Source organism: Pundamilia nyererei, unplaced genomic scaffold, assembly GCF_000239375.1.
Source record: "Pundamilia nyererei isolate P.nyererei 1_Seehausen unplaced genomic scaffold, PunNye1.0 scaffold00060, whole genome shotgun sequence".
Lineage (NCBI taxonomy): Eukaryota > Metazoa > Chordata > Actinopteri > Cichliformes > Cichlidae > Pundamilia > Pundamilia nyererei.
In genome coordinates this window covers 591,412-617,670 of record NW_005187461.1, presented here as the reverse complement: position 1 = coordinate 617,670, position 26,259 = coordinate 591,412, and the positions used below count along the sequence as shown (strand labels likewise).

The following is a 26,259-nucleotide window of genomic DNA, read 5'->3' as shown; positions in this document are numbered from 1 at the left end:
TGATGACTTGTGATGTGCCATAAAAAAAGCTGCTGTAACTTGAGCTTCACCTTTTGATCTATCGCTTCTCTAAAACCTCCAGCATTCACTCGCCTGTTCCTGCAAATACATTCACCGCCAGCTCCTAAGCTAAAAGAAGCCTCCAGTCACAAGTTGACCCATATAAGGAAGAACTGTGAGCCAGGTCAGTCTGTTTTTCATGAACAATGTCAGCTGTTAAACCCACAGTTCACATGTTGTACATACGATCCTCAAATGCACAAACATGTTTGTGAAACATCCACCCACACACTCACTCCACACACGCAGACGTGCATACACATGCCAGTAATGGCCTTTCCTGTAATTACAGTCATTTGTCAAAAGCACACCTTGATTTATGGTCAAATTAAAAATACACCGGAAAAGAAGCTGCAGGTCCTGGTAACTCTGGATACAGTGAGTGATTAATGCTGCGCCATTACAGGCAAGAGAGTGGCATGATCCGGATATGCACCTTGCCATGCAGCACATAGTAAGTAGAAACATCAATCCCTGCATTCCCAGTCTCTGGTTGACAGAGTGGGTGCACAGCGGGTGGGTGACTGGGGTAACATCGGTCAGGGTGACAGTGGTTAGAGAGTGGTGCAGAGCAGGGCTGCCAAAATTAGTAAGTAGCACAAGAACGTGAGGGGCACAGCTGTTTTATTCCAAAGAAAAGGTAGGCTGCTTATAGCCGCGCACCGACTCCTTACAGGGCATCTTCTTAATAAGGTATTTGCTTTACTTTATGCACACACCAAGAGAAAAACATTTGGCTATGAGCCCAGCGGCATTTTGCTGTGGAATACAAATAAGCTCAGGATTAAAATATGCTTTCACTATAAATACACTCATTGCATTTCTGTTATTCCTCTTTCACTGGAGACAGCTTGATGGCTTTTTGTCTAAAGTAACAGTGGTAAATAACGAGCTACTCGGTCACATTGTGAATATTTGCAAGCAGTGGAAAAGCAATATTTTTAACCGTGGCTGCGGAAGTAAAAATATGAACTAAATAAACCAGAAAATTAATGATAAAGTTCATCTTTCATGTGCAACATGATGGACTACTTGATCACAGATAAATGTCTTTGTGTTCTTGTGTCTGTGGTTTGCAGCGAAACAAATTCCACAGACAACATCTCGAGCCCTGAGAAAGAAGGACGGCAAACTTTATCATCTGAACTTGGACAGCAGAGCCGAGTAGAAGTGAAGCAAACACAAAACAGATGAGCGAGCTGTTCCATTTGTCCAGTTTATCTAAAACTACTCGGCTATATAAGAATTCAAGTACTTTTAAATTGCCTCATTGATAAAGTCGAAGGGAATACAGGCAAGAGACACGAATTGTGCCGGTGAAGAAATCTTCAGAGCTCAATGCAGTTAATGTGCCTCGAGGCCTGTGCCAGCCAGGAGAGCTCCAAAGACTGTACCTGAACATGAAGTGGAAGGCTTATGGCGAGCAATGCCAAGCCTGAAGAAGACCACCCTCCCTGAGGTAATTTCTTCAGAAATGCTTAGTTAAGGAGCATGAGTAATGCTATGCAAAAAGCTGCCATGTTTTTAGGAATCATATGGGATTGGGGGTGGGATTGTGGAAAGCCTTTACAGAGCCATGGTTTGCTCTGCAGGAAACAGATAAGGTGGCTTTCTACATTTTTCTCCATATTTTATCAGCCGTCCACATGGCGTGCACTCAACTCTGGGTACCCCATAAAACCCAGACCATATTTCCTCCTAAAGTTTGCACGTTATCAGTATGTCACGTCTTCCTATGATGCCTCATGGCTATAACTGCTCATGAAGTCCTTTATTTTTACACAGTAACGGGCTCAGTGATGCTCTGCTTGCAAGGTGGTGACAGCAAACTACACGGACTTTAGCGCCGCCTCGTAGGGCAGCAGAGATGGGCAGTAACGCGTTACTTGTAACGTGTTACTGTAATCTGATTACTTTTTTCAGGTAACAAGTAAAGTAAGGGACTACTATTGCAAAAACGGTAATTAGATTACCGTTACTTTCCCGTAGGAACGCTGCGTTACTGCGTTACTAAAACCGTGATTTTTTGCGAGAATGTCTCACGACAGTGACGTAAGCGAGTGCGACGTTAGTGACAACAGCTGTGTGCAGATCAACAATGGATCACATATGGAGTGCAGAGAGAGTATGAGCGTGCAGCGTTTAAAGCGTGGAAGTACTGACCTTACTTTGAGTTTGATTCCATAAAAAGTGACAAAAACATTAGTGTCCGCTGTGCGTGGGAAGAAAACTTCTTTTTACAGCGAAAAAACCCCTAAACAAGCACCGAGTAGCTACGACGTAATGGGAAACTCACAGAGAAACTCGCAGATTCTTCCACTTCCATGCATAAAGTTAAAAGATTAAAACTAATAAAACAAGTTTTAAAAAGAGACTTTTCCATTTGATTACATTTTGTATGATGGATTATGCAGAAAAAGTAGAATTGGGCTGAAAGATCTATCACTTTATCACCTATTCAGGTTGTAAATCGAGTTTTTAAAAAGTAACTAAGTAATTAATTACTTTTGAAAATAAGTAATCAGTAAAGTAATGGGATTACTTTTTTGGGGAAGTAATCAGTAATTAGTTACTGATTACTTTTTTCAAGTAACTTGACCAACACTGTAGGGCAGTGACAAAACAAACGTGTGCAAAATAAGGCGAGACATAGCACAGTTTCTGTTTGTCAGCGCCGTCTCATAAACCACTGAGAGAACAAACTGAAACTTTTCAGAAGAGGACGTCTAATCTTTCTTCCACCACAGAACTAATGCATCTCAGCCCTCTGACAAACACTGCTATTTGAAACACTCAAACAAAATCTGCCAGTTCTTGCTGTAAAACAAATAAGGGTGACATCCACTTTCAAATTCCTCCTTCAATCCAAGGCCGTGGGCTATTCAGCAAACAGCTTGTATTCTGTTCATCTACATAATATTTTCTTGCTGGAAGTGTGAAATGCTTTTTGTTCCTTATATGTTATGTTCAGTTTTCAGTTGCAGTGTAATTAGATTTGGGGTGTTTTCACACCAGTCCATTCATATTGAACTCTTTCGCCTTTGGTGCGGTTCGTTTGTGCGCAGATGAGGGTCCAGACCAAAATGACTGCACTGAGACCCTTTGAGGAGGTGTTCCTGGTGCGTTTCCAGAAAAACTCTAAAGGATATTTGTTTGTGGTGTGAACATGATTACTTCCTAAGCTGCGTATGGTTTGTATTCTTAATGTGGCAGGTGCTACAGATGTGCAAAGGTCTGTACGAGTTACCAATTAGCTGTGAAATGAATGTAAATGATCTGTGTTCTCCAGTAGTGCCGAACACGGCACCTTCTTCCTGTATTTACGCTTGTTGCTCCATCTGGCCAATAAAGGGGCTCCATAACCTGACGTGGTTTGTATGCCTGTGAAGGTTCTCCGTTATCCAGGTCATCGTAGTCTAAGGAGCTTGGAAAGAAAAGCGTCTGGACTTCTTTAAGTTGCTTGAAGTCGTTTCACCTCTCATCCGAGAAGCTTCTTCAGTTTAAGATCAGTGGGGGTCCTTGTCCCTCTTGGGGGACAAGGACTACCATACTGCTTAAATCTGGGACCCTCCGTTTGACCTTAGAACTGAAGAAGCTTCTTGAATGAGAGGTTTTCAAGCATCTTAAAGAGGTCCAGACACTTTTCTTCCTGAGCTCCTTAAATGATGGTTTGTAGTGACGCATTTTGGATTTTTCTCTGTGTGAAAAACCAAACTGATGGGAAACATTCACAAACTCATCAACTGATCCAGGCCAGAGTGAACGACCTATAGTGAAAGGTGTGAAAGTGCCCGTTTCATGGACGTTGTGGTGGCTGCAGTAAAACTACACAAAATTAAAGAGATGAAATTTAAAGTGATGGATCAATTTCAGTGGAAACAGCTGTTTGATAGATAGCAGGACTTTCTCACTGACTCGAACATCTTTTACGTTAATAAACTCAGCTCCTTGTTAAATGCAGTTTTCAGGCTTTTCTATTAAAGCTTTTATATTTTTAAATGAATTTCTTCTTTGTTCAGAACATTCAGGGTACGTCGATGTTCAGAACGGTTTTTAAAATGAGCTGTAGGCTGCACGAGGTTAATTCAGTCTAGAAAAGCAGATTATTTTTCTCCTTCAGATCATAGTTGCTGCATTCGGGGATGTGAAGTTTGCTGCTGAAGCTTTTACAGTTTCACTACACAAAACGTGACACAGACAATGAGTTTGTGTCTGCATCACATGTAGCTGAAGGGAAAGGACGGAGCACACTGCTTCTCCTCAAGGTTGCATTTCCTACACATGCAGTGTAACAATTTAAAAGCTCTTTACTATGTTAAAATTGTAATATTTATAATGTCATAAGCAGGTTTTTTTTCCAGTCATAATTTTCACATTTCCATGTGCCTACATTTCTTTCACATATATTAAATTTAATAACCAGCTGAGTAGGAGCAAAAACAAAAGGTGCAATAAAACTAGGCTTGGAGTAAAAGCTAGAGGTAGAGCGGAATTACGAGGCAGCGGTGATGGCGTAATAAACAAAGCACCAGCAAAGCCACCGAGAGCTGGAAAGATAGAGAAAGAGTCGCCGTTACTGTATTTCTGTATGCATTTGTTTCTCAGAAATGCCCATTAGCCGAGATGGATGTCCTTGAACCCAGGTCTGCGCCAACAGGTATCTCTCACTAACAGACCGCCCCTCCACTAGTAATTACACAGGGAGGTCTGCAGCAGGTGGCACTGGGCTGAGCAGCATTTACATAAATCTGCATGTGTCACTGAGCCTGGCTGCAGCCTCTGGCACTCTTTATACATCCTGCTCACACTCAGCAGACGGTTTGTTCAAATTTAACAAAAATGGATCGTAGTGAGGTAAAATAGCATCGATCCTCTCCGAGATGTACTCGTAAAGCACTGAGTTTATTTCATGCTAACAAACGGTTTTCCATTTTACTCTGAAATCACACAAACACGCTGCAAAGTATGCACCCGCATTGTCGACATGCTGTTATTCTGCTTTGATTTTCATCATGAATCTAACATTCTTGCATCTGGTCAATTCAGCGACGTGTTACACAGCTTTCGCTAACATAACGACACAGTCAATACTAATTACACGCGTTTTGTTGAACAAAGAATGCTGAAATCACCTCCCCTATCTGTTTCTTTTTCTAGGTTTCTATATTTCACATATTCGTCTGGTCTTTTCGCAGCTATTCAGCTTTAGCAGCTATTGAAGTGCAGCGTTTGTAAAAGCGATTAAATCTTTAAGAAACATTTGAAATGATCAAACAAGTATTTAGAGTAGAAGATTTCTGTTGAACAGCTATGAGCAAACAGGCAATCACAGCATGCATCTCAGGTTTTCTTTGTAACAAATGCACAACAAGCCTGAACCCACACTTTTATATGCATGTACGTGTGTGGCCAGTAGCATGCCTATACTTCTGTGAGCAGTGGGACCCCCCACCCCCCAATGGTGAGAGGTGTTTCTGCTGACAGGAGCATATTCAAGGTAATGGAACCACTGTGTTGTCCCAGAGCAGAGCACTAAAGCAGAACTGCGTTCTGTCTCCTACTACACGCACCGCTGAACCTCCAGATGACAAAGTGCCTCGCTGGCTGACCAAATCAAATACAATAAAGCTGAAAAAGAAGAAAGAAGATTGAAGGAGAAATTCTTAGATTTGTCATATTTTGCTGTATAGGCAGGAAAGTATGTATTTTCAATTGGAAAAGCTGTCCATCAGGTGAATGCCACACAAAGAAACTCGACAAGCACTAAAAGCACTGTGAGCTCAAAAGAAGCCTGTTACTGCTGTGTATATGGATGCAACACAATATGCGCACGTCAGACAGGCAGGTGATTACATTCTGCTGGTGTAGCTTCTCAATGCGGAGAAGAATCGTGGGGATGATTAAATAAATAAAGAAAAGGTTGAATAATGAGAGGGGAATGAAAACAAGTTCCACAATAAATGACAGAGTGAATAAGACGCCATAAATTATTCCCATTTCAATTTACATATTTCATTTGTATTTCATCATGTTGTATAAATAAAATAACAAATGAGAGGAAAAATGAATTATTAAGCAAATAAATTGGTAGAAACTCAGCTTTGCAATAAAACTACAGCTAGCTGACTTCACCTTGTCGATTTCTGTGGAAAGACGCCATAACTCACAAGCCCAAAGGAGCAGACTGCTAGCCAGCAGACATTATTGCTGATCTCTGTAGAGACCAAGTGAAGTTGTGTAGATGGGCATTGCCAGAGTGCCCCAAAGGAGCAAAATGGACCGATAAGTTGTGGTTGCAATATGGAGTTGAGATTGGACGTGTGCAGGAGGCTGTGGGGAAACTAACTGGTCACTGCATTAACTTAGGAGCGACAAGACTGACTCACAAGTGGCTCAGAGACAGAACTAAGCCTCCGTGACATGGACTCGTCAGCTGTGAACTCTTCGAACTCTTAAATCTTAAAGGTTTTGATTTTAAACCTGCTGAGATCAAACACAATTTTCTGCATACAGAGGAAAATGCAAGTCAGAGTGTGTTAGGGACCGGAGCTTTGCAGAAAGCTAAGTCAACTCGAGCATGTAACCGTTGAACTGGGACTCCAGCAAACACGCTTGCATATGAGCACACAGCACACACAGTTAACTAAGCAGCTCAAAGCTGTCTTCGGGGGAGGAACAAAGAGGGAAAATACTTTTGTAAATATCATTCAAAAAAGGAGAATAATTCATTTGCAGACAAAAATGATGTTGTTATCACTGTGGTGCAAAGAAGCAACCCGTTTTACCCCATGTTTATAATCAAAGGAATTTTAATGAACATGCACACACACATAATTCCACCTTGACCTGGTAGGAACCTGCTGCTCTGCCTAGAGCCCCGTGATATGCTGCTGTTCAAATCCTCAAAACCCAGACAGATGAAGGAAAGGATATTTGTGTCGGTACAACTGGATGTTGAATTGTGGTGTGGATATAGAGATTTTAACCAATTTACTGACCTTGAAGAAGGCGTTGTCCTTTCTGGAAAGGACCTCTGTACATCACCTGGTACTTTTTGACCTGGAAGCCAGGCACACAGCCCTCGTGGCCACCATCCCCTTGGCCACCCACATGGGCAACCTGCAACACAGAAAACACCAACAGTCAGAATATTACAGATAAGCACATGGTTCAGACCAGAGGACCAAAGCTGGAATAACAGAAACACATTTTAAAGATGCAATTACCCAAAATAAACAGCAAAAGCATAAAGCAGATACATAAATAATCCATGGCAAAGAAAAAGCAGCAATTCTAACACTGTAGGAATTCTCCTGGCATTTCCCCCCCACAGTTTCACCTCTGACCCAAACATAAGGCACCGGGAGTCGAGCTGTGTGATGCTAGCAGCTAACGTGTCCTTGGACCACAGACCTCGTACATATCGTTCATATTTCCTAACATCCTTTCTAGTTTTTACAACAAACCTTTTCTGAGTAGTACTACTCAGAAACGGCATATTTACACAGGCACAGCTTATAATGGTGAGAGTGTTAGAGTGATGCACTTTTACATTACAGTTTAAAGCAAATAACAACGACAGTCTTCGTGTGATTCGATGTTTTCTCCTCTGAGGCTCATCGGTGTTACTGGAGTTAGTAAAGACACGAGTATGGTTTTATTTCTTTTTTATTTTTAGTGTTCACAGATTTTTGTCTTTTTCTCAATGTGCTGCTTTACAATTTAAATTTAAAACTACCCTCCTTGACTTTTTACTGATAAACTGTCTTTCTCAAAAAGAGCAAAAAAAAAACCTCATTCAGGTTAAAGAAATATTTAAAGTGGAGAAAATACTTCGGCCCCTGTTTTTCAAAGGGGTTTAAAGGGTGGATGTTCCCATGGAAACAGGCTGTAAAATGACTGAAGGGATGTTCAAACCAAACATCCTCTAGGCTGGAGCATATCACAGCAAAACTAATACTTCACATTGATTGAGGATATGCTGTTAAAGAGATAATGATAGGACACCTTTTCTTTCAGGTTATTGTTCTTGTTACCTTTAGTTTTTATGTCCAGCATTAAAAATATGTGTTGTCATTATGATATATAACAAATAGCTTTATAAGCATGAATTATTTGTTTTGAACAAGTCATGATGGAGTATTTTGTGGAAGATCCAAGGTGGCACCAACACTGTCAGAAATAAGGTTAGAAACATTTTGTAAGATATCAGGTAAATTTTGTATCATTAAAAAAAATCCCACTCGCCCTGTAGGCAGTTTACTAGAGACTGATGAGGTACAACAAATACTTTAGCACGGTGGAGCCAGGGTGTCATCATCCCCGCATACTGGGGGATGAACAAAAGGTGCGTTGAATGCATTGAATGGATGCGAGGAACAATGTTAGGATCAGGGGCCAAGATGAAGGCAGCACAGAGGGAAGCTAGTCATCTATCAGAGCTGCAGAATGGTGGAAGTACCACAAGCTGTCCACACAGATACCAAGCAAAGACTCACAGCTTTGGATAACCACTTGAAGGTGTACAAGAGAGTTATAAGCCAGCAACCATCCAAGGTGATTAATATGTGTGAACCAGTTGAAGCTAATGCTAAGAAAATATTGTGGGGAACAATTTCTGATTTCATAGAGTGATTATAATGATACATTTTCCAATGGTTTCCTGGTGCCCTGCATCTTTAAGGATGACAACGAGTTCATAAACATAAAGTAGAGTGCTATACAACATTTACCATAAACGTCACAGACTCTACTATTCTTAAAAGCCTCGTGTTTTTACTGAGAATAAGAAATAAATAATTGCACGGCTCTGTCTTTCTGGACTGTATCTCTGATAACATTTTTTTAAAACTACCAAAGAAGAAGAGCTGCATTCGTTTCATAGATATACTACAGTTACAGCAACTTTGAAACTGAAGGTTGATCAATATATCACTTCAAATGATTTCACAGGTTTACAAAACTGTGTAGTGTTATATTTTCAGAAATAGTTTGTGTGACAGCGTAAAGAAGCAGCCGAGAGATGAAGAGATCAGTCACCCACTAATAGAAAAACTCAGGATATGTCTACATACTGAACGTAAATTAAGGGAGGTGATTTTATGCAAATGCAGCAGTCACAATATTTTATTTCCTCTAATGTGAAATTTTATTGTGCTACAGAGTCAATTAACACTTTTTTCCTGCACAAACACAAAGTCTGTGACTCTGTCATTATACTAACATTATACTTACCTGTCACCTATTAAGCAAGAGGATTGACAAATAGAAATAGCCAGTCATTCACAAATAACCATATACAGCACATTCACATTTACACTTACAGGTGAGCTACATCTGCTGATTTAGATCTACAGGTTCATTTGTGCATCTTGATTAAGGAAACCTGACTTCACCAGTGAAAATAATTGTTTGCTGACTTTATGACACATGTTATCAAAATTATTGGCACAGTCTAACCTGAAAAATGGACCATTATGTAGTATGTAATGTGCAACGAAAGACACAACATTGACCCAAAGTTGTTGTTTTAGTTGCTTTATTGTCTTATTTCTTCTATTTTATATCTTTTTGCATCATTGTTTTAAAATACAAACAAAATTTCATACTCAAATATTTATTTCATGATATAATATAATATTATGACTTAAAAGACACAAAGCTGTAATCGTGTATCAAGATCCAGCCTCATGGTAAACAAGCTTTGTCCACCATAAGGCCATAGAGGTCTTACGTACACCAAAGGTGGCCAAAGTAACGGTATTCTTTACTTAAGTAGAAGTAAAGATATCTGTGGTTTTTAACAAAATACTCCAGTAACACCTGAAGTACTGAATCTACTTCTTTACTGAAGTAAAAGAAAAAAGTACAGTCTCTGAAATGTACTCAGACCAAGAAAGGAAAAGTAACACCTCAAAGAGAAATTCTACCAGATATTTCTATGCAAAGACAACTAAACCTTTTGCTATATCAATATAGTAATAAAATATTATAAGTACATGAGAGTACAAATGTTATTTGAATGAAATTCTAATGAATGTTTGAATCTGTTATGTAGGACACAAGTGAAAGAAATTTAATTTAACTGTATTTAGTTGTCTACAATTTGCCTTCACACCCAAACACAAACATGAGGACCAGTGTTGGTCAAGTTACTTGAAAAAAGTAATCAGTAACTAATTACTTATTACTTCCCCCAAAAAGTAATCCCGTTACTTTATTGATTACTTATTTTCAAAAGTAATTAGTTACTTTTTAAAAACACAATTTACAACCTGAAGAGGTGATAAAGTGATAGATCTTTCAGCCCAATTCTACTTTTTCTACATAATCCATCATACAAAATGTAATCAAATGGAAAAGTATCTTTTTAAAACTTGTTTTATTAGTTTTAATCTTTTAACTTTATGCATCAAGCAAAAATTTAATTATCTGCAACATTCTCTGACTGGAAGAAATTAGTTTAACATTTAAACCTATTTTCTGCACATTCCAGCACATAAAATAAAATATTTTGTGTGTTTACACTCAGTCTTTCAAATAGATGCAAGTAAAACACAGCAGAAAATAAATAAAGTCAAAGACTCAGCGGTCCTGTTGCTCTATTTTCACCTGTAAAGCAGGAGTGGGGTAGGCGGAGGTTTACCCTGGTGCAGGTGTGCCGCGGTCAGTGGAAGAATCCGTGAGTTTCTCTGTGAGTTTCCCATTACGCCGTAGCTACTCGGTGCTTGTTGGAAGTTTAGGGGTTTTTTTGCTGTAAAAAGAAGTTTTCTTCCCACGCACAGCGGACACTAATGTTTTTGTCACTTTTTATGGAATCAAACTCAAAGTAAGGTCAGTACTTCCACGCTTTAAACGCTGCACGCTCATACTCTCTCTGCACTCGATATATGATCCATTGTTGATCTGCACACAGCTGTTGTCACGAACGTCGCACTCGCTTACGTCACTGTCATGAGACATTCTCACAAAAGAATCACGATTTTAGTAACGCAGTAACGTTGCGTTCCTACGGGAAAGTAACAGTAATCTAATTACCGTTTTTGCGATAGTAATCCCTAACTTTACTCGTGTGTGGGGAGACCGTGGCTCGCCCCACACACGAGTGGGTGGGAATCGCATCTGTAACCGGAAGGTCGCTGGTTCGATCCCCGGGCTCTCTGTCCTGGTCGTTGTGTCCTTGGGCAAGACACTTCACCTACTGGTGATGGCCAGAGGGGCCGATGGCGCGATATGGCAGCCTCGCCTCTGTCAGTCTGCCCCAGGGCAGCTGTGGCTACAACCGTAGCTGCCTCCACCAGTGTGTGAATGTGAGAGTGAATGAATAGTGGCATTGTAAAGCGCTTTGGGTGCCTTGAAAAGCGCTATATAAATCTAATCCATTATTACTTGAAAAAAGTAATCGGATTACAGTAACGCGTTACTGCCCATCTCTAATGAGGACAGCCAAGAAGTGGGATTCAGCAGGTTGGGGAACCCTAAGATCAGTTGTAGTGGCTTGGTGTTGGAAACAGAATCACAACCTGTGATAATCACTAATGTGAGCACCAGTGCAGGCTGTGATCAGCTGACCTGCTGCTCTTTGTGGATTTACAGAACTGAATTCAACAAGATGTCAGCAGATGTTTCATGAGCTGTCCTGGCTGATTTCTATGTCCTACAATGACAGCCCACTCTGTGTTGTCTTTATACTACACTGTATACAGTTGGTATAAGAGTGGAATTCAGGAAATTAATCTAAGCATCATCAACTCAATGCAGATTATCTCCTATACTTAAGGTAACCTGACAGTGACCATGAACACCACAGCTGCTGTGCACCAGTCAAACACAGTTTTGCAGGCGAATCTGTTTATCCTGACAAAGTCATTTTTAGATCTGCAGTGTATCAAGTATGACTGACCTTACCTTTAGGTATAACCTGTTTCCCCGTTCCTGTGCTGCCTGTCTTATATCTTTCTCCATCTCTGAGTGAACTTATCCCACATTCCTTTCTCTCCCTACAAATACAGCAGCTGTACCTTTAGCCAGCAACACACTGCAACACACTGCACATGAACAGTTTGTATGTTTGCTGATGTTTCTTGAATTAATAGAAATGTTACATTTGAAATTGTAAATGCTACAAACGATACAGGTGAATCGAGAGTAACGAGACTGTTATGAAAATGTAAGGAAAGTGTAGAAAGTACAGATAACTGTGTAAACTGTAGAAGTAAAAGTAGAAAATTAAATACTCTTGACTTTACTAATAAAGTATAGTACAGATACCTGAAAATTCGACCTTGGTACAGTAACGTAGTATTTGTACTTTGTTACTTCCCACCTCTCTGATCACCACACCCCGGGAAGGCGCGCCCAAAGCGTGTCTTTGTCCTTGTCCTGTCTTTATTCCCCCATCCTAACCGGTCGCAGCAGCTGGCCCCGCCCCTCCCTGAGCCTGGTTCTGTTGGAGGTTTCTTCCTGTTAAAAGGGAGTTTTTCCTTCCCACTGTCACCAAAGTGCTTGCTGTATAATTGTGGGGTCTTTACCTTACAATATAAAGCGCCTTGAAGTGACTGTTGTTGTGATTTACACGTGATATACTGTAAATAAAACTGAATTGAATTGTTTTCCTTGCTTGTCAAAATATTAATTTATTCTGTCCTGACACCGTTTGTCCCTAAACTCAAGCATGCTGACTAAGTAGGCTGCAAGTCATGTTGGCATGGCAGGAAAACATGGATATACACCACACACCTCCATCAACGCGCATCATGAACACTCATTTCAACGTCCATTAAGGGGAAAATATTACAATCCAGCTCCAGTGCTGAACCACAGTATTAAGGCAACACAGAGTTAATGGGAGTGGCGGTAGAAACAGGCAGGTGTTATTGTCAGCCACTACCCTCCATCAGGAATCCATTTAGGTCTACTGGATCAGTGAAGGTCGTATCAGCCAGCTGAGAGGTATTATCGTCAATGTCAGTCTTTTTCCTAATAAGTCTTTTTGATGAGAGTATCAGCTAAAAATCTCTTTCAAAGTTATGCAGATATTGTGTGGAGATAAAAGATTTCGGTGAGATGTTATGTGTGTGTACATACACCTTTTATTGTTTGTCTGAGCTGTTTTTATGTGTGTTTAAGCTCGCTTGTTGGTTCTTATTTTACATATATGAGAGACTGAACTTGGTCGATTTAACCCCTTAGCAGTCCTACAAATTTACAATTAGTCCCCTAAACCATCCAATGTACCGTGGGCGGTACGTCCAACTGCTAACAGGTTAAAAAATGGTTTAAAGGTATGAGAATCCTCTGGTTATTGTTTTGTTATACAAGTGCAAAATTGAATTAGTTAGAATTAGGGGGACGTGGATATCTGACCTAATTCTTTGCTCAAATGTTCTCGACAATGAAGTTTAGTGAAGCTCCTGCCTGTGTGCGCCAACACAGACATGATGAAAATATAAATGCACATATAGAAAAACTATTAAATGATTCCTCAACTTATTCCTCAACACAGTATTTTTATCTGTTGGGTTCAATGAAAGTAATTATTTTTCGTTTGTTTGTTTTTATGCCGGGTCCCTCGTTTCGTTTTGATGTTTCTTTCAGGCTCTCACTGTTCAGCAGTAACTGGCTCTGTATGTGTTTGCCAGAGTGCTACACAGAGGGGTTGCTATGGTCTGGTCTTAGGGAACAAAGAGCCTCGGCTCTATGAAAATACCTCTTCGGCCGGAACAATTATCTTGATCAAGCAACTGAAAATTGTGTATTATGTAACAGTTTAATGAGATGATGGACACAGAGCCAAGGAGATAAATAGATCAGAAAGCATTTAGCAGGATATGTGGACAACATGAGAGAGAGGAGTGGAGTAAACAAGTCATGCAAATGGTAAGTGTCAGACAGCAGGATCATTTGGATCTAATAAAATTCTATTTTCAGCTTGCTGTATCACTTATGACTGTGCTTTACTCTTCAATACTGATTCAGCCAAAAAAGAAAGATGATCAGATCTCATTCAAACAAAACAAAAGAAAAAACTCTGACCTTTATCATTTTGCTAAATGTTAAATTATTCACTGTTTCATCTTATTTCTTTTGGTCTTATAATTTAAAAAAGAAAGAAGGAGAAGAAAAAACTAATTCCCATCTATCCGTGCATTTGAGCTGCAGCCTGTCCAAGCTGTCACAAGCTCAGACGCGGGGTACACCCTGCACCGGGCGCCAGTGTTTTGAGGGTTAACGTAGAGAGACGACCTTTTATGCTCACATGCACGGGCAATTTAGGATCAACAACATGCAAGTGTGTGAGGTGAAGGAAGAAGCCAGAGAGGCCACAGAGGTATGCAGAGAACATGCCAAACTTCACATAGAAAAGCTCCAGCAAACCGAGAGCTGAGGTGAGGGGATGGTGCGAACCACCACCAATAGACACGGGAATATTATAACATATCATAATTATTATTAATATTAATAGCAAAAAAGATTAAAATAATACTAAGACACAAGAACATTATGGATTTCTAAACCTAACCAAACAACTAGTGAAACTCAAAAGCAAATAAAAAGTGAAACGCAAATAATATATAGAGCCTCTACACTATATTATTAACAAATTACATTATTAATGAACATATCACTGGTTTAATATCTGAAAAAGAATGAAAAGTATTAATAGACATTTAATTAACCAAGTCAATTATGTTTTCCAATGAGAAAAGAAAAGATAAGAAAAGAAAACATGGAACCTAATCTGAAACCAGCACACATCTGGAGTAATTTAAAGTAGAAGTTTGAGCAATCACTGAAAACCTGCAGGACAACTTTTGATAAATGTGTCCAAGATCAATGTAATCTACTTTCAAGGAGATACCTTCATTCATCCAGAATGGGTGAAATACCAAATGTTGGAAAAAATAGAATAAAATATCATCACCAGCAACAACACTATGCTCACTTTTGTTGTTGGTTCTGTTATTGGTGAGACTTGAATACTGTCTGTTAGACGTGTTTATGCATCTGAACAAATACAAATTCTCTGTATTTATACTAACAATGCAGTTATTAAACGACTGTTATGCAGCTCAACATTAATCAGTCGTAAAACCAGAAAATCCACAAAAGAGATTTTTTTCTGTTCCTTTTTTTTAAACTCCACCTTTGACGAACCTTTTCCTAATAAATAAATAATTATGTTTAAAAAGTTGTCGTACGTCTCAAAGAAATGTTTTCTGGTGGTTGGAAGTCATGTTTGTAGAGCTCATAAAAGCCTTATTACATTTTAAATGAGGACAAAATAATAAAATTGCGAAGAAAAAAATTGGGGCTGGATGGGTTTGTATACATAAGAGCTGCCACGATTAGTCGACTATCAAAATCGTCGACGACTGATTTAATAGTCGACGCGTCGTTTGAAGCTTTGTAAGATCACAAAAGACGCAGGAATCAGTAGCAGGATTTAAGAGTGTAATAACGGACTGAAACAGAAGATGGCAGCACTGCATGTACAAGAATGCCAGCTGCCGTTAAACCCCGAAGAAGAAGAAGCTGTGTCCCAGAATTCATAGCGCAGCCCAGCTCAGTTGTCAACAATGGCGGCAGCTAGTTAGTTTTAATATTACTCTTATTATTCTTTCTGGGTCACAAAATAAACGTTTAACATATTTTCAGGCAGGAATGTAGCTGTGTAAGCCTCAAATATCTGCTCAGTTTATCAAGACACCACATATTTTCAAAAGCGCTCCGACGTTTTCGGAGACGTCTGTTACCCACTAGCTCGATAGCTAGCCGGGGGCTAGGCTAACTAGAGCCGTGAGAACACCGGACTCCCTGCAAATCGTTTTCAAACCCACCGCCGTCTTTCGCTACTCAGGTTAAACATGATATATGAGTCACTTAGATAACTTAAAAATGTTATTGTTTGGCTTTTTTTAGTATTTTATTTGTTCCTGAGTAAATCGGTTTGGCTGAGATTAAAGTTATAGTTTTTACACAGCTGAATAAACGTCAAGCAGACAGCTGATTATCAGAAGTGTGAGATGCTCCAGAATTTACTCCGGTGTCCTGTTATATTTTAGATAGCAAGGAGTTTATTAAACTTCACCGAAACAATCTGCAGATTTCATTAAAATGTAATAAACTATCATCTTGTCTTTATTTTTAGTTAGCACAGACCTTAAACACTTAAAGCTGTAAGCTAATGATAGTTATATAAGAGCAGATGCTGCTGGTGCAATAAGCTGTACGTTTTACATCCAATGGATGATGATCTGATTAGTCGACTAATGCAAAAATAATCGGTGACTAGTGGACTACCAAAATAATCGTTTGTGGCAGCTCTAGTACACATTCGCTTCTTGGTGGAGAAATATATATACAGTTATCTATTGACAGCTACTCGGCGTGCATGTCTTTAGGTTGATATTAGCAGACGAGGAATGCTCAATTAGGAACGAAGCATCCATGTGTTTTTTACCTCTAGCATTTAGATCAGGCCGTCGCATCATAAGATCTGTTCACAGCATTAAGGTGAAAAGTGCAAAAATGAACGGGGAATGAAAAGTACACCGTGGTCATCACAAGGTCAGTATTTTATGAGGCAGTAAACAAAGTAAAAAGTGTAAAAGTTGTCTTTACAGAGATGAGCAGATTGTAGTATTGATTAAAATGACAGACGAGGCTGACTAAGGGTGTGAGGGCCGAGTGGCTCAGGTTGCTGTTTTTTGTCGTTGCGGTTATGATGTCAGTCAACTCATATTCATTCGTGAGGAGTAACAGCGGGTCAGCTCATCGCTTGAGAGTTTGACATCTGATTTAGTTCAAGTGTGAAGGACCAGTCAGGTGATTAAGGCAATGACTTGGGAGAGCACACAGTAAATGTCACCTCTGCTGGGAATCAATAGCGCCACGAGAATTCAGAGTGCATCGATAGATAGAGATGGAGACCGCTATACCAGATATTTGCTGAGGAGTGGCGGGCAGGAAGAGGTTGAGAGAAAGGCTGTGATGGCTGTTAGAAGTGATGTGTGAGTATGTGTACATGGACTGTGTGTATGTGAGGCTAAATGCAATCAGACAGTGGAAGAAGGAAGATTGAGAGAGGCAAAGGAAAACGAAGGGAACAGACTCCTGTCAGTCTGCGTCCTTCATGCATTCTAATGTCTTTATTATCGAGAATTATTTCACCTGTTTTTTCTTTTTGTGTGTTGATCCACAAATACAATACAAGTGCTGAAAAACGGTATCTTCCAAAAACTGGACTTTATTTCACTGTCTGTGCTTTTTTTCTTTTGCTTAAATCAGGGGTGGGGAACCCCAGGCTTCAAGGGCCGGTGTCCTGCAGGTTTTAGATCTCACCCTGGGTCAACACACCTGAATCAAATGATTAGCTCATTACCAGGCCTCTGGAGAACTTCAGGACATGTTGAGGAGGTGATATAACCATTTAAATCAGCTGTGATGGATCAAGGACACGTCAAAAACCTGCAGGACACCGGCCCTCGAGGCCTGGAGTTGCCCACCCCTGCTTTAAGGCATTGTTTTCTGTAAGCTGAACAGATCGAGGTACGTTAACTTTGCTTTTGTGTACAGATCTGATATTGATCCAGAATTTGAAACAGCCGTACCCATGTTAAAGAATGCTCAGCATATTTTACCACCTCCCTGCAATTATGTTGGACAGTTTACACCCAGCTAGCACCGTGACATTTCATCCAGCCACCTTCGTGTCTTACCCGTTCCACATTTCCCCTCAATCTTGCAATGCGTCTGAATCCATCAAGGTAAATGTCAGTGCACACACCTCACTATAGGTCTGGCTGACCCATTCCAGACTGGCTACACATACAGCCCGAGATGAGCCAGAAAGCCAAGCGAGAGAGAGAATCAATCAGGATGGGCCGTAGACACCTGCAGCTGGCAGGTTACCCAGGCATGGAGCACCTGAGTCATGAAACCATCTGGTTCTTGGCCCACACTGCCGAACCCTGGTCACACCTGCTGGGCCTGTAAAACAACACTGGAGCAGTAAACACACAGCCTCACCATAGACCGCGGGCAGCCAAGCAAGCAGGGACAAGAGAAAAAAACAGAAAAAGCACCTTTGCTGTTGGCTGGTTATTGTCACTGTGTGAATGCAAAATCAGGAGGGTAATAAAGGAGAAAGAAGCAGAAGGCAGAAATACAATATAATTATAAAGAAAAAGGCCAGTAGAGGCACACTAGAGGGACGGTACACAATACCAGAATACTGCTGGAAGTCTAAATGCTAAATTCACAAGCTAATTTCTCAAAGTTGATTGTGCCTTACAGTTGGTTGATAAACACTTTGATGGGAATTTGCTGTAATTAGTACGTATTTAATCTACTTGCACAGAGCAACAGGTTTAATTTCTTCATGAGCAACTAGGAATAGTTCAGCAGGCACTTCCTGTCTGATGATATTCCCGTTACACAGACGTGCCCAGCTGTCCTTTACAAAAGGTAGTTTTAGCGAAAACGACCCAAATTGCAAGAGTTCCCTAACATCTGGACAGCTGTGTCACATGTTATCTTCTGTTGGTGTATAAAAGCTCACATGTGTCTCAGAGAAGTTGGAAGCTGCCATTTAGGTGGAGGTATGAGAAGTGAGTACTTGGTAAGAGAAGTTAATAGTAATGAAGCAGAAATGACAGAAGAAACTGGTTGTTTGCTAAATTCATTCATTTTATAAGGAATGATAATTACAACTGCATAACGAAAAGCACGTGTGAACATGAAAATGACAAAATTGCAAAAGATGCGTTGTGACGCAATAACTGGAGATAAAGTATCTGAGTTTCAGCAGCGGGACCACGCTTCCAAACATGCTCCTATATATGTTCCCCCAGTTCTACAAGCTGTTTGTTCTCATTTACGTGCCCCACCCTGCCTCCCCATTTCAATTCTTTAACTTCTTCACTTCTATTTCGTACACAGGGATCTGCCAGGCCCACGAGCCGCCGCCAGTCCCCTTTGAGGCCTTCCCCAAACCACATCTCAATTCACGTTCAAGCCTTTAGCACTAAAACTCTGTCAAAACTAAAATGAGGACGTGGGCCCAGCGAGTGAAACAAATTGTTGTGTGATGAAGAGATACGAGATTCTGGTTAGCATACAAGGATTAACAAAAGACATCATCAGATTATTTATTACAGAATGGGCACAACTGGTAAACAGAAAACAGACACACTACAAAATTCTGAAAGAGAAGTTCTGAAACACATTTCAATGATCTTCTATACAAAAATCAAGTATCTTAATGTTCACTGGGGGCCCTATGCTTTGTTTTAGGCATGTTGTTAACGTACTGGTAAAGGTACAGAGCCGTCTAAAACTATCAACATGTGGTTTGACTGTCATTATGGAAAATGCAGTTTCTACCATTGGCTCTGGACCAAAGACCTTAAAGGAGTTTCCTCAAATTATTTAATATAACAATATTGTTTGATTTTATGCACATGTGTCATTGTTCAGAATAATTCTGTTCATAATTTTTATGGACAGGATTTCTAGGCGCAGCCAAGTGGTGGAGGGCTTTCGCTTTGGTGGCCTCAGAATCTCATCTCTGCTTTTCGCGGATGATGTGGTTCTGTTGGCTTCATCGGGTGAGGGCCTCCAGCTCGCACTGGAACGGTTCGCAGCCGAGTGTGAAGCAGCGGGAATGAGGATCAGCACCTCCAAATCTGAGGCCATTGTTGTCAGCCGGAAAAGGGTGGAGTGCCCACTCCGGGTCGGGGACGAGTTCCTGCCCCAAGTGGAGGAGTTCAAGTATCTCGGGGTCTTGTCCATGAGTGATGGAAGAAGGGAGCGGGAGATCGACAGACGGATTGGGGCTGCAGCTGCAGTAATGTGGATGCTGCACCGGTCCGTCGTGGTGAAGAGGGAGCTGAGTGTAAAAGCGAAGCTCTCAATTTACCGGTTGATCTACGTCCCTACCCTCACCTATGGCCACGAGCTGTGGGTAGTGACCGAAAGAACGAGATCGCGGATACAAGCGGCAGAAATGAGCTTCCTCCGAAGGCTGGCTGGCCTCTCCCTTAGAGATAGGGTGAGAAGTTCGGCCATCCGGGAGGGGCTCAGAGTTGAGCAGCTGCTGCTCCACATCGAAAGGAGCCAGCTGAGGTGGTTCGGCTAGGGATTCTGACTCGGTTGCTCCCTGGGCGCCTCCTGGGTGAGGTGTTCCAGGCATGTCCCACCAGGAGGAGGCCCCGGGGCAGACCCAGGACACGCTGGAGAGATTATATCTCTCGGCTGGCCTGGGAACGCCTTGGTATTCCGCCGGATAAGCTGGAGGAGGTGGCTGGGGAGAGGGAGGTCTGGGCCTCTTTGCTTAGGCTGCTGCCCCCGCGACCCGGCCCCGGATAAAGCGGATGAAGATGGATGGATGGATGGATGGAAAAAGAGCACACCATTTTCACATGCTTTTATCAGCCACGTGCACTGACATAAATAAATTCAAATTAAATATTTAAGGAATTTACTATCAATTATTTCATCACTCTGAATATGCTGGTAATATGTAACTGTCTGTGCTATCAAAGAAGCACAGAGTTTAAAATAAATGAACACATTTGCTGCTTGTGTCCAAAGGGATTCAAACTAGGAGTCGGGGAGTAAAACAAGTTATTTAGTTTTTATTCAGCTCAGCTCACAGCTCCACGGAGCGCACAGAAGGCGTGCTTCCTCTGCACAGCATAATCTCCTGCCTCCAAAAGAGCAAAGGGCGACTGTAAATCGGCCCGGTGACTCATTAAGACTGAAGATGCTGCGACCACTGCCAGCTGGCTACCAGTGTGTGTAACGAGGACTTCTCTTACTCTACGGAAGAAATTTGACTTTGAAACTTTCAGTGGTACGTTGCATTCAAGCAGACGTGCCCTATTGCGATGCAAATCCAACATCCCCGGGGGGGTGTAGAGTTGCGTGGTAAGTGAGCTGGTGTAACCCCGACAGTATCATTTCCTCACTGTCAGTCTGCTCAAATCCCCCTTCTAGTTGGCAAGCTTGTCAATACCTCCACCTCACACACCTCTCACTTCACCGCACAGGAACAGGGAGAGAGGTGTGAAGCGAGGAGCTGAAAAACAACAAGCGCGTCAGCTGCAGGCACCAGCTGCTATCCAGCAGAATTCATTTGAATGCACTTTATTTTTTCCCTGTTGGGATTTGGCATGTCAATCTGAGCACTTTCAGCTTTACCTAGATGGCATGTTCATTCACCTTGAAAGGGTGCTTTGTGTAATAGCCTCAGTAGGTAAACTTGAAACGGATGGTTTTAAGAGTATATTACTGTCTCCTGTCTTTGTTTGTGTTCATTGTGTCTAAACAACAACCAAAGCAAAGTTTGGCCAAAACCCTGGCGCCCGTGGCAGCGACAGATGGAAACCCAATGCAACAGAAACACTGCTGAACCAAAAACGCTGCCACATCGACAGGGAGGTTACACCTCTTCGGGACCTGTCTAAAAGAGCCGAGTTCAAAATGGTGATGCTATCGCAATTTGTTCTCTAAGGCTGCAAATTGCAATGCAATTCAAGTTTGAAAGCTGCTAATCAGCAGCTCGCTGCTAGATACAAAGCTATCAGAGGCAGGCGTCCGTCTGCGACGCACCGGGGTGGACAGGAAGGGATAAAGAATATAAAAGTACATGGATGCAGATTCTCAACTCCTTTGTTATCACGCCGCCCGTGTCTACAGCTTTTATTGAGCGGTTACCCTGCTCGGCTATTTAAGGTAAAGGACTAGGGCCTATGTTTGTCTCTACTTGTGGGATATTTTCCATTATCTGTTTAACTTCCTTCTCTCTAGTTTGCCTCTATTCATTAAAAGTCACAGGGGGCTGCTGATAGCCTGCCAGGAAACACTCCTCCCTACACCCAGACCTGACCTGCACCTTCTGATTATGGATCAGGTGAAACTCAGCCTTTAATGCTTCCTGATAAAACTTGTGTGCCTCAACTTCACAGAGTGTTTCCGTCTTTTACCCAAGCTAATCTGCCATTTTTTTCCTTTCTGATCTAGGTTATCATATTAAAATTCGGGACACATCGTCAGTAGTGGACCTTGGATTCATCGGGTGTTTCGGCCACTATCACTAGACACCCTTGTCCAAGGAGGCCCTGCCAGGGCATCATCCATGTTTTCCCCATTCTTTTACGTAACTCACATGTATGTGATTCAGACATCTTACTGATCACAACTATCTTCAACATCCCACCGAGCTTAATCAGCACCTAAAAACAACTTCTTTTGATTCTATTTCACCATCAGCACATCACCTGCCTGCGTCCTCTCAGATGCAGCCATTGTACAAGATTTGCAAATCTTATGAAGCCATATTTTATTCCCAATAGAACAAAGAAAACTACGATCCTTTTGAATTCAGGGCCGTGTTTACGGCTGTGTAGCATCCTCTCTTCTTTTGGCCAGAACTGATCCGACCAATGGCAGCAACACTGACTTTTGGGAGAAGAACATCATCTCATTCTTGTGTGATAGTATTGCAGCTGCAGCTGCTAATGCACCTGCATACCATTAGAGATGCAGCTTTTGAACTGAGTGCTGATAACACGGCTCTCCTCTTTGGTCTAGAGGACGTGCTGCTCATGGTTTCCCAAAAGAATCTCACATTTCTTCTGACCACAGAACCGTTTCCCACTTCGTCTCAGGAGAAGACGATTACAGTTCAGGATCATGTTCACATTTCTTGGTATTATAGAGTTTAAACCTGCGTTTGCACCAATGTCAGCCTGGTCCCTTAAACATATGTTTCTCCAGACTCTCTGAATCTTTTGATGACATTATGCACTATCCATGATGACATATTCAAAGTCTCTGCAATTTTATGTTTGTGAAGAATATTCTGAAATGATTCTATGATTTGTAGACGTGTTTTTGCAGATTAGTGAACCTCTCTGGTCATTCTTTAGTACTGAGAATATCTTCCTCTCTAAGATGCTCTTTTTATACCCACTCATGTTACTGACTATTGTGTTAACATAATTAGCTGTTAAATGTTCCTCCACCGTTTCTTTTAGTGCCACTTACTTTTCTAGTCTTTGATGCCCAAATGCTCTGTAACCTGTTGCTGTCATCAATAGGGATGGGTATCAAAACCCGGTTCTTGTTGAGAACCGGTTCCCACTGTTTCAATTCCTTGGGATTGTTTGCCATTTTTGCAAACGATTCCCTTATCGATTCCAGTCGCCCCGAATGACGTCACCACGTTGCGGAGCGTCATTTACCGGGCAGGAAACACGGCGCCTCAAAAGTTTGGTCATACTTTACGAGAACGGATGACAACAGGGCAACTTGCAATACTTGCAAAGTAGATATTTCATTTAAGGGAGGAAACACTACGAATATGCAAAAGCATTTGCTCACAAAACACGCGATGACCTTAAATTAATATCGTGTTTTTAATTCGCTCCGGACTCGTGAATCTCAGCCCAGCAGCAGCGGTAACGTTTGCACGTCCTCTCCCGTTAATGCGGCAGGTAAATAATCAACAACAGTGCATATTATGTTAGCGCGATCTGCCTTATTACAACCCTGCCATTACTGTGCATTTAGTGACCGTGATGAGACAGAGTCTGGCTCAGATGCTGGCAGCTCTCGCTGCAGTCTGCCGGTAGCGTCTCCTTTCAGGCAGGATAGACGAACGTCACCGAGCAGAGACTCAGTTTGTGGTCAAAGGCTTGCACCCGTTTGCCACAGCAGATGCCCCGATTTCACTTTGGTAAGTGAAAGTGTTTAATTGTAGGCAGGGACATTACTGGATATTCTTGTGTAATTGCTACAGAAAAATTTATGTTACACTTTGTTATTGCTACAGAAGAATATTTATTTTATTATTTCACATTTACATTTTTTTTCCTGGGGCCCCTGTGACACCCCATTGAAGAGCCGTAGGCTGGATCTCTTAAGATCTCACTGTTGGGTTTGTAAGGCCATGTTACTCCTAAATTTCTATCTTGTTCAAAGAGAAGATATAAAACGAAGTTCTGAGCTGATCGACCTTAGTGTTCTCCTTTTTTAAAATGAATCAATAAAGAATCGAATCCATCCATCCATCCATCCATCCATTCGCTTTCGCTTTTCCTTTTCAGGGTCGCGGGGGGCGCTGGAGCCTATCCCAGCTGTCATAGGGCGAGAGGCGGGGTACACCCTGGACAGGTCGCCAGTCTGTCGCAGGGCCAACACACAGAGACAAACAACCATTCGCACTCACATTCACACCTAGTGACAATTTAGATTAATCAATTAACCTATCCCCACAAATCTTATCAGTACCCATCCCTAGTCATTAAAATCAAAAATGAGCTAACATCATTTTCATGAAACATTCAATTGTCCCAGTTTAAGCATTTCATATCTTTTCTATGTTCTACTGTGAATACAGTGCAGGTTTATTGAATTCAGTGTCTCTGCCTCGTTTAGAATCAGGTTTGTAAAGCTGTTTGCACCGGTGAGAAAAACACATTACATAGTTTAGCATTTCAGCGGTGCTTAATGATTCGCTCCCTCTTGTTGTTCTTTCTGTGTTTCATGCTCAGCTGTTAACTCTTGTCCTCTTTCTTCCTTCTCTCTACGTTTGTTTCTGTGTGGTTTTGCCCAAAAGTCACTCGGGCCACACTTACTGTCACGCAGAGATAGGGACAGTCTCCGTAACGCTGACAGGCAGAGCTCCCTCTATCCCTCAGCAGAGCTCGAATATGTACGCATGCTTCCATGCAGCTAAAAAGCAGCATTGCTGAAATGTTGTGGATACTTTGTCAAGTAGTGTCAGAAGGTCCCACTCGCTTCAGCTTTGTAAACACGAGGCAAACAGATGCAAAGTGACCGACTTACACGGAGTAACAGTGAGCTAGAACAGCAACCAACTCGTGCAATAGGATCACACTACACGTCGTGGAGGTGTCACTTTATTCTAGGCTGAGAATGGTGTTGCTCCATATAAACACAAATGAATGTGCTCTTAGAAACTAGCGACGCTTCAGTACAAAAATCTATTGTGGGTACAGAATCACTTCACACTGATTAGGACACACACAGCAGATATGTGTGATTCTGTATGTAAGTGTTAGGAAAGCATGTCAGCGGTGCAATTTACTGTAACCTGCGTCAATCCAAACTCAAGGAGAGGCACAGTTTTCTAAAAAAAACTTCAACCCAGCAGGTTCACGCAGAGTTGAAGGATTACTTTGAGTGAAAACTGTATTTTTTGTGTGTCGTTTGACCCAACAGGGACTGAATCCAAAAAAAAGGAAAATGTAAACATGCATATTTACAAAAACAGAAATATACACACAGGAAGGATATTCTCTGATTATTGTTTGTTCATGTTTTTGTGTTTCTTTAGCCCTCAGTGATCTTGGTCCCTCAGCCTGTGTTTGTCTCCCAGTCGCTGTTCGTCTCTGTGCCTCTCCTGTGTTCCTGCGTCTCTAGTGAAGGTTTCGTTTTCATGTCCTCATTCAGTCTCTGCTTTGTGCGCTTGGTTCTCAGTCCGTCACGTTTCCAGGTCTCTGTGTCAAGTCTGCTTCTGTCTCATACTTCCGGTTTTATTTTGATAGTCCTCGTCCTATCAAACCTATCCCATGTGCTCCCGGTGTTTCCTAGTTCTCTGTTCCCAGTTTAGTTCCCTAGTTAGTTCCCTAGTTTGAGTTTCATGAGTATCAGAGCTGCCATTGTGAGTTTGCTCTCCGTGTATGAGTCCTGCGTTTGGGTCCTACGTCCTGCCCGCCACAGCAAACCTGACAGTACCTGCATCATTTCACATTATACACCAAATATTATCAGCTTTCTGGTCTTACATCAGCCTAGCTTCATTATCAGCAGTAAATAACAGTGCTACCCATTGTGCTTTATAAAGTAGATATGGCTAAGACAGCCAATTTAAGCACGAGATTATATTCAGAGTAAAAACTGTAAATGCCCAGGAAGCTTTTTCTCTTTTTAACCCTTTATCAGCCATGTTGCAGACATATTATTAAAATTTGGGCTGTAATGTAATACATCAGCCCAAATTTTAATATGTCTGCATTAGGTGCATAGTAATTACATAAATTGCAAAAAAGTGCAATAAACTACAAAAAAATTGAAAATCGTTTTTGCTTTTTTAACATATATTTCTTGTTAGAGAAATTTAAGAGGCTTATCCCGCAAAACTGTAAATACAAAAAAGTTGCACAAAAT

General features: G+C 41.4%; 1 protein-coding gene across 2 annotated transcripts in view; it reads right to left on the bottom strand.

Moving 5' to 3' along the window:
* Positions 1–26,259, bottom strand: part of cdh13 (cadherin 13, H-cadherin (heart)) — a 382,609-nt gene that overhangs the window by 273,451 nt on the left and 82,899 nt on the right. For both annotated transcript variants that reach the window (XM_005734745.2, XM_005734746.2), the window contains exon 2: positions 7,059–7,179. In XM_005734745.2, coding sequence (XP_005734802.1) covers positions 7,059–7,179 — 121 coding nt within the window. The remainder of the gene's footprint in view (positions 1–7,058; positions 7,180–26,259) is intronic.